Here is a 9,493-nt window from a genome sequence, read left to right as displayed (position 1 = left end):
TTATGGTTGGTTTCTTCAGGTTTTGCTCACATGACATCCTACGTAGGACAATCATTAATGAGGTGTTGTCATATATGGCTTGTCTCTCCCTTATATTAATTCACGAATCGGTCAAATAATATTGGCGTCCTAGTTGTCTCCAAGAAGAAAATATATTTTGCTTCTATTTCATCTATCTCCATAGCAGGCAATGAGATTTTTTGTCATTGCTTTCTCCCAGCTTAAATTTGCATTTCCAAGAAAAAAGAACACACTGACAAAAAGTTTAGAATCTTCCATAAATCCTTTGTATGTTGATTTTGACTATTTTTTCTACAAATGAGTTTTTTGTTCATTTCAAATTGACCTTCTTTCTCCTTACTTAAAATTGTTTTTTTTTTGTTACTGAAGAAACTAGGTATAAAGTGAAAATTTTGGCAATGGGTTGATGAAGCACATGTCAAATCTCGAATTTTGAATATGAGCTTGCAGCTGTTAAAGATGAGGTTTCCTGTCTCAAGAAAGATGTGAATGAGCTGAAGAAGAATTCACACTATGATTAGGTTAAAATAACTTGTAATCTTCTGGAATAATATTAAAAGTACAATGATATTAATTTTTCTCTATTAAATGGTATTACATGATCCCACTACCAAACCAAACCAAGATAAGTGACACATGTGAAACATCCCAAAATTCAAGGGTGGAAATTTCATTTTAATTAAGTTATTATATAAAACCAACAATATAAAAACATTCATAATAATATCTCATGTCAAAACCAAAGTGTCAATAATCAAAACATATTATCATAAAACCATATCAGAGTGTAATCTCAAACATCACATGTGCGGAAAACATAGTGTGATGCGATTCGATCAAGCCGACTCCTTTCCTTTAAAAACGAGTACCTGAAACCAAAACTGTAAACCGTAAGCACGAAGCTTAGTGAGTTCCCCCATCATACCACATACCATACGATCAAATGACATACATACTTCCAGGCATATCTGGGTGCCCGACCTACCCCTTCGGTCCTCTCGACCAGTGACCTTGCCTAGCATATCTAGGTGCTGGCCTACCCCTTCGTTCCTCTCGACCGGTCTCGGGGGGTTATCTCACCCCTACTACTACCACATTATATCATATCACATATATCAAAATCCGTCTAGCATAGCTGGGTACTAAACTACCCCTTCGGCCCTATCGACCGGTAACCGGGGACTATTCCCCCTACTACCACTATCACATAACATCATATCATGTTAACATATAAAACATATCACATAGGCACAAACCAGACAACTATCACAAAGACAATCATCTCATACATAATCACTTACTGGTGGGCCGGTATTGGTGCCTTAGACCCACCTCTACTGGAAGGAAACTCACCTCACACTGCTGAAGTCCCGAAGACACAATCCCAGCTGCTGGATGACAGATTCCCGAACTGCGAATATCAAAACATCACCCAATTAATAATTGGGTCCCAGCACATAAGCAAAAGTCCATGCTTGGGGTAAAAGACTGCTTTACCCCAATCTTAGCCTGATCCAAGCCCAAGGCCCAACAGTTAATTATGAGTCAAAGCCCAACATATGGCACAATTTTCCAAATTAGGCCCAAACATTTACATGGTCTCACTCTAAGGCCCAACCATTTATTCCAGTCCAACATTTGACATTCTAATGGCCCAATATCATATAATCATTAAGGCCCAAACTATGGCCCAATTTTCCAAATTGGGCCCAAACCCCTCACATGGGCCTTACCCTAAAGCCCATTAAATTATTCTAGTCCATTTGATTGTTCTTGGATGACCCATTAACAGTCTAATTACCAAAGCCCAATGGAAAGGCCCAACTCAAGGCCCAAGTGAAATTAGGGTTTTCACATAAAATGATGATTAGGGTTAAGTTTTCCTACTTAACCATTAAGGACTTAATCCATTAAGTCCAATATTGACTTAGGTTGATTGCAAATGATTATTAATTAATATATTAAGTTTAGTGAATAATTCAAGTGCGGGGCCCGATCAATTTCCCAAAATTATGATTTCACATAAAATGACAACTAGGGTTAAGTGTTTCTCACTTAGCCCATTAAGGACTTAATTCATTAAGTCCATCACTCTTCTAAATAAATCATATGGTGTGATTGGGCTTTATACACAATTCACATTCCAATGGACCAAATGTGGGTCCCGATAAGTCCAAGGCCCATAAATCCAATATTAGGGTTTTCTAAACCCTAATTAGGGTTTCCAACCCTATCTTAGCCCAATAGGCCCAATTGCTAGGTCTTTTGATCAATTAAGGTTCATTAGGCCTATTAGGGTTTCACCAAGCCCATTAGGGCTTCATTGGGCCCATTAGGGTTTCAAGCATCCCAAACGAGTCACAACACAAACGAGGCGCACCACCACCCGACACGGCGGCCGGTGGCGGCAGCCACCACCTCACGGTGGTGGTTAGGGTTTCTTTTCATTATTCCAATTCTAATTACACTTTACAATGCTGAATTTCAAATAAACACACACAACCACTAAAACACACACACAGTGGTGCGTGGTGGTGGTGGTGGTGGTGGATGTTCTCGGTTTTTCGGCCATACAACACTATACACACAAGTACACCAAAACAGAAACACACCCATCCACACTTCCATTTGCAAGCATCCAGCCCGAAATGGCGGTAGCAGCGGTCAACAGAGGTGATTTGCGATGATAGCCACCACCTCATGGTGGTGGTGGTGGTCTCTCTTGTTCTTCAGCCAAGCAGTACGTCGACACTGGAGGGATACGACGCGAAACAGCAGCCTTCAGTCACCGACTTGGCGGCTGGCAGCGTTGGAGCTAGAGGAAACAGCGGCAGCGGCAACAGGTGACGGAATGGCGGGGTTCGTCGACGAGGCAGCAGGCGGAGACGAGAGTTCTCGAACTTGGTGATGCCATCGGCGGCTGAGGAGAGCTTCTATGGTGATGGCGGCGACCGGAGGTGAAGAATGGGGTGGTGGCAGGTGGGAGACATAAGGGGGTGACGGCTGGAGGGTTTTTGTTAGGGTTAGGGTTCCTTAAACTATATATATATCTGATGCCCTACAAAGATCATTGCCATAATGTCATACTTAGTCCCTCCCTTCAGAAATAATTTCGGAATAGATCCCATAATTTACGTTTTAAACCCCAGGATTAAAATCCATTGCAACTTAGGTGCAAAATTTACCGAACAGCCCCCTATCCTCTAAAATCTCTTCAATTGAGGTCCCATAAATTCCCATTTAGTCCCTGCCTTCAACAATACTTACAAATTAAGTCCGGATTTTACACTTTAATCCCCGCCTTCTAAAATTATGACAATTAACTCCTCGAGATCAACACCTTGCTATATAATTACAGATTTTAGGGCTATTATATATTCATTAATTAATTTATTTATTTGTTTAATAAACAGGGTGTTATACATGAGTACACCACCCAGACGAGCCACGTATGAGAACACATCAGTAATGATTATCCAACGTAGGATCTCACGTGAGCAAAACTTGAAGAAACCAATCATAAATACTAAATGTGTACAAAAACAACAAACTTATTTTGCAAAAAAAAAAAAAAAAAAAAAAAAAGAAGAAAAAAACAGTAAGGACTAAATGTGTACAAATTGAGAACTTGAAAAATCTATATCTCCCTCCCACATCTTATTTGGTTAGACGTGTATTTCAACTTCGATATAAAAATCTATATCTATTACTATATCCATATATCTATCTATATATGTATACTATATTATAAAAGATGCATTTTTCTTTTCACCACATGTATTTGAAACTCCCATGACTTTTCAATTTCTTTGTAATAATGATTATAAAATTGGTTAATATTGTTAAATAAGTGCAACCCCTACATTCTAATTCTAAATTAACTAAACATCAATATTAAAATACTATCTTTTACTTCTACTCATAAAATTATGTATTTAATTTTTAACATATTACACTTAACTTATTAGTTTGAATATGTTTTTGTATGTAATTAATTGTTATTTTAAAGTCACAACTTTTAAATAATTTGCATAAAATATTTGAATTGTTAATTTAACTTTAACATTAAAAGGTTAACTTAAACTGAAATATCAATTAAACTTAAAAGAAAATCCATAGATTATTTTGTAAATTTCCAAAAGTTATAAAATGCAAAACCTAAATTGTAATCCCGAATTAACAAAAAATATTTCTAAAATTATTTTATAATCATTAAGTGTTTCCAAATAAATAGCTTATAATAACTTACAACAACAAACTTAAAAGTAATATCATATAAAAAATTATATTATTACTTTTAAAAACAAAAACAATGTTTAATGTTTTAAATAATTATAATGATAGAAATTCAAATGTTAAGCAACTAATTTGTTTAAAAATCGGTAATCACAAAAAAAAATTATAAATAACATTAAACCATATATTATATTTAATTTTGTTCATGAGTAACCTGTAAGTATATGACATTGAGACGATTGAGATTATATTGTCTTGATAGATATCAATCTTATAATATAATTCAAAATAATCAATGTTTATATCAACTTAGTATAAGAATTATCATATAATAATTAAAAAAAAAAGAACAAAATACGATTAACGGATTAAATGTGTATAAAATGTTAATTTTTTAGTGGTTTTTTCGATTAAAAACTGTTGTGAAGTTAACAAGAGTCTTATTAAGAAAACGCAAAATCGTTACGACGTTTTTTTTTCTTGGTACGGAGGAAGGGGGCTGGTTTTTATCTTGTTATCGACCTTCGACCACCACCGAAACAACACCGGAGCTCAGATTCTCAGAAGGTGTCTTCCACATTCTCAAATGGCGATTACTGTAACTGCTACTTCTTCCCTCTTCAACTTCAACTGCTCCCGCTCCCCTCCACCATCACTAAGCTGTCGTCCAATTCTCTCTTCTCTTCACCACCACCATCTCCGCCTATCCGCCAGAAAATTCGGTTTTTCCACTACTCTACCCTACGAAAAACCCTTCATCTCAAAACCTTCGGTGTGCTCCTCGTCCCCTGGAAAATCTCAGCCGATGGTTCCTCCTTACAATATCTTAATCACCGGTTCCACTAAAGGTTCAAGTTTCGTTCTCTCTGTGCCTATTGTTTGCCCTCTGGAAATAAATCATTTTAGTCGGTTAGGTTTTTAGATGTGAATTGCAAAGATTTCTGATCCATTTCTATACTTTGTTCATTGATTTGATGCAAATTTGTCCAAAATTATGAAATGGGATATCCTAAAATGTGCATTTAGGAGTCTTTATTGTTGTGTATTGTAAACAATAAATGGAAATTGTTTCGATTACTTAGTTTATAGACTTTGGTACCCAACTACAAACGAATATGTGATCCTGAAAGGGTGTGACTTTGTGATGTAAATGTGTACTATTATTGATAAACAAAAGTGGAAGCAACTTAAATTTGTCTAAGCTAGTTTTTCTATGGATCATTCAAGGTGGCTCTACCACTTCATGTTCATTAGTCATTAGTCATTAGTGATGCTTATATATCTATTCCTAGTGGCCTATGAAATATGAAGATCACTGGTGTCATTATCATGACTCATGAGATATTGACTGACTTAATGCAGCACTGATGAAAAGTCAAATTGTACAGAAAATCACTGAACATACTAGAAAGATTTTGTAGAAATCCATTCGTAGGTCTGTTTTAATCTTATTAACTGTTGTCTGGATAAATGATATTTAAAACAAAAAAACATTTGAGAAAATGATGGCATGCTTATGGAAATGAAAGGAAAAATGAGGATGATGATTGGTATGTAAAGATGAGGTATTGTTTATTTGGAAATTCTAGTTTTCTTGCTGATTTAAATACTGTTTTTCAGGAATAGGTTATGCCTTAGCTAAAGAGTTTCTGAAAGCAGGTGACAATGTCTTAATATGCTCAAGGTCTGGTAAGTACAAGCTTGTTCAAATATGAAATATTATAGTGATTATACATTTAATTTTTTTGAATGCAAAACATTTTCCGATTCATAAAAAAATTGACTTGTCAACTTCGCCACATAGGATGACAGATGTATGCCACATAGACAAGTAATAAAGAGCACAATTAGAACTTTCATGACCTAAAGGGCAAATTGGTCATAGTTGGTTGTCTAAATATCACATAAACCCTTAAAAATGTTAGTTATTTTTTAAAAGTAAACAAACATGAGTTTTTTTTTTTCCTTCATAATGTTCCATTCTTCTTCTTGTTTACATAAATAACTGTTGTATTTTATTTATTAACTAACAAAATTTATATACAGCTGAAAGGGTTGAATCTGCTCTTCAAACGTTAAGGACAGAATGTGGGGTCCAGCATGTGTGGGTACCTACTACCTAGAGATACTTTTGTCCATCATTTCCTTTTGTATTAATGTTTGACTTTTTTAATGTGTTACATTACATAGTACATACGATATCTCTAGTTTTATTGTATTTTTGTATTTGCAGGGTACAAAATGTGATGTTCGTGATGGAAATGATGTGAAAAATCTAGTAAAATATGCACAAGAAAACCTCCAATACATAGATATATGGGTACTTTGGACTTTTATCACCATTTTTTTTTCTTGCATTTAACCTTTAAATATTACCATATACTATAATGTTGCTTTTCTTACACCATTTTAAACAAATGCAGATTAATAATGCGGGATCAAATGCATATAGCTATAAACCTCTAGCAGAGGCTTCAGATGAGGATCTTATGTGAGTGAGCTTTCTTCTTTCTTTCAACATTATTTCAGTTACCACTTTTTTTATTCAATAAATAAATAATTCCAATTTTCAATCATCAGTGAAGTTGTCACGACAAACACACTTGGTTTAATGATTTGTTGCCGGGAGGTAAACTTTTTATATTAAAAAAAAAAAAAAAAAAAAAAAAAACTCAAACCACCATGGATCATACATTTTTCTTTTTTTAATTTTATATATATATTTTAGGCAATGAAAATGATGCTTAATCAAGCAAGAGGAGGACATATATTCAATATTGATGGAGCAGGTTCTGATGGAAGACCAACACCTAGATTTGCTGCATATGGAGCAACTAAACGTAGTGTCGTACATTTGACAAAATCATTACAGGTTTATTACTTTTTTACCCTTGTAACTTTTGTCTGGATAAAGTGTTGTATGGATATTCTGACATCATACACTTTCTTTAATTATTCCTCAAGGCGGAATTACGGATGCAAGAAGTAAGCAATGTTGTTGTCCATAACTTATCGGTATGTTGCACTTCTCTCTCTCTCACATATATATATATATATATATATATATATATATATATATATATATATATATATATTGAATTTTTGATTTGCAGCCAGGAATGGTTACAACGGATCTTCTAATGTCGGGTGCCAACACAAAGCAGGTTTGATTTGTGTTTAGCTAAATTTATTTTACTTTCCTATTTTATATTATTCTTTTCTATAAAAATTAAAATTTATGTTGTTGCAGGCCAAGTTTTTTATAAATGTTTTGGCAGAACCGGCAGATGAGGTAAATATTTTGTAAACAAAAATATTGGTTTCACCAATTTACTGCTACTAGGCTAAATATGTTTTTTTTTATCTGGATAAATGATGTTTAAGAAAATAACTGTGTAGGTTGCAAAGTACCTTGTCCCGAATATTAGATCAATACCAATGAGTGGATCAACAAGACCAACTTACATTCGTTTTCTTACTGGATTAAAAGCTTACTCCCAAATTTTTACTGTAAGCAACAACCAAGTTATGGTTTTCTATATACCACTTTCTCTATTCGGGTCGGGTCGGGTCGGGTCGGGTCGATCCGGATATGGAAATATAACCCAACCCATATACAGACACATTATATATAACATTGGTAACCCATGATTTTTTTTGTAGAGATTGGCTTTTGGAGCTAGAAGAAATAGATACTTGGTTGAAGATTGAGGTCTTTGCAATTTTATACCGTTGAAAAAATTACAAAAATTGTTTATTAAACTTGTTTTAGAATGTAGTATATGTCTGAAGTATTAAAAATGGTGTTGTATATTGTAACCGAAATTTTTGGTTTAAAAAAAAATTTGTAAATCATCATTTTTGCTACATGGTTGGGGTTTTGGTTGCTTTCGGTTTCAGAAATCTTGTACGCCCTGACTAAAGAGATTTTAGATTTTGTGATGTAGTGAAAATAAGTAAATTTTGAAAATCATGTTATTGGAAAAAAGTGGTTACTTTTTATGACATAATTGTTTTCTTATTGTTATACTTCAAATTTGGTTGGTTTTATGACGTTGGGTTTTTTTAGAAGGGTGGATATTTAAATCAAAATAATTGCATTTGAAAAGTTTGTTATAAAGTCAGAAAAAAGTAGTTTGTACTTCTAAAAGTCACTGTAAAAAGTCAATAATACAAGGTGGTTTATTTGAAAATTTGATCTTTATGAAAATAAAGTGATGAATAGTAGGATATCATTCATTCCTTTGAAAGTAATGGTACCTTCTATATTCAATAAAAGTATAAAACTGAAACAACAATCTTTGATATGTGTCATACAAAAGATGGTAAGGTCTGAAAAATAATTCAGTTTTAAATAGTTTGTTACGATACATATTAATTTAAATATTAAATTATTTATATATTCTTGCTCAACTTTAATAAAACTGTCTAACATAATACTACTATAAAAGTATAAATGATATGATTGATGTTAAACTATTCTTACTAAAGTCTTGAATTCCTAATCTTAATTAAGTTCGTTGTAATTAAACTTAATGATGTGCTTATATAAAATAAATGATAAATGAATTTTATTTACAATTTATGAACATGTTTTTAGTTTTTACAGTTGGTACCACTGAGTTTGAAGAAATTTTGAATAATTGCGCTCCAACGTTCGAAACGGTACAAATAGACTTTGGGGGACTCGTGAAACCACGCTCATGTGAATCCATTGAAAGTCAAGCTCCCCCTCAATTTTCAAACATTTTTCACTTTTTACCCCCAACCCAACCAATTTCAATTCCAACCCATCATCTTTGGATTTTATTGCTTCTCAACAAAACCCGTATCACTCTTGGTTGTTTCATAAATTAGATTTGTTTTGATGCAGATAAAAAAAGTCCAACTATTAACAAAAAATTAATAATTTACACCAAACGTTCAAAAATAAAATTGTATACCTTTTTACCTATATCCTATCAATCTCTTCATATTTTTCCTCTTAATATATCACAATGCTTAATCACCTGAACACATATAATCACAATATATAACAAACTTTTGAAACAAAAGAGAAAATTGACACTACTTTACTTCCATATTATAGCTACAAAAATAGCATGCTAAGGGTACAAAGTGAAAGTAACCTAAAGTTGAGGGGTGTTAAAAGTAATTTATAATACCAAATCTTCTTATAATGTCATATCATTGTTCCCCCTATAAATAAGGGGACATTCTCCAAAAACAATATCAT

The 9,493-nt window shown here is 33.4% G+C and overlaps 1 protein-coding gene across 1 annotated transcript; it reads left to right on the top strand.

The window, feature by feature from the left end:
• The first annotated feature begins 4,705 nt into the window (after positions 1-4,705).
• Positions 4,706-8,245, top strand: NOL (NYC1-like protein). Its single transcript, XM_079041310.1, has 12 exons — positions 4,706-5,105; positions 5,878-5,946; positions 6,304-6,365; positions 6,491-6,577; positions 6,681-6,748; positions 6,838-6,886; positions 6,986-7,129; positions 7,222-7,272; positions 7,371-7,421; positions 7,508-7,549; positions 7,657-7,767; positions 7,921-8,245. The coding sequence occupies exons 1-12, from the start codon at positions 4,844-4,846 to the stop codon at positions 7,966-7,968; spliced, it is 1,044 nt and encodes a 347-aa protein (XP_078897436.1). The 5' UTR covers positions 4,706-4,843; the 3' UTR covers positions 7,969-8,245.
• Positions 8,246-9,493: the final 1,248 nt, after the last annotated feature.

This window comes from Lactuca virosa, chromosome 4 (genome assembly GCF_052849685.1).
Source record: "Lactuca virosa cultivar CGN04683 chromosome 4, Lactuca_virosa_CGN04683_v6, whole genome shotgun sequence".
Lineage (NCBI taxonomy): Eukaryota > Viridiplantae > Streptophyta > Magnoliopsida > Asterales > Asteraceae > Lactuca > Lactuca virosa.
This window is presented reverse-complemented; position numbering and strand designations above follow the sequence as displayed.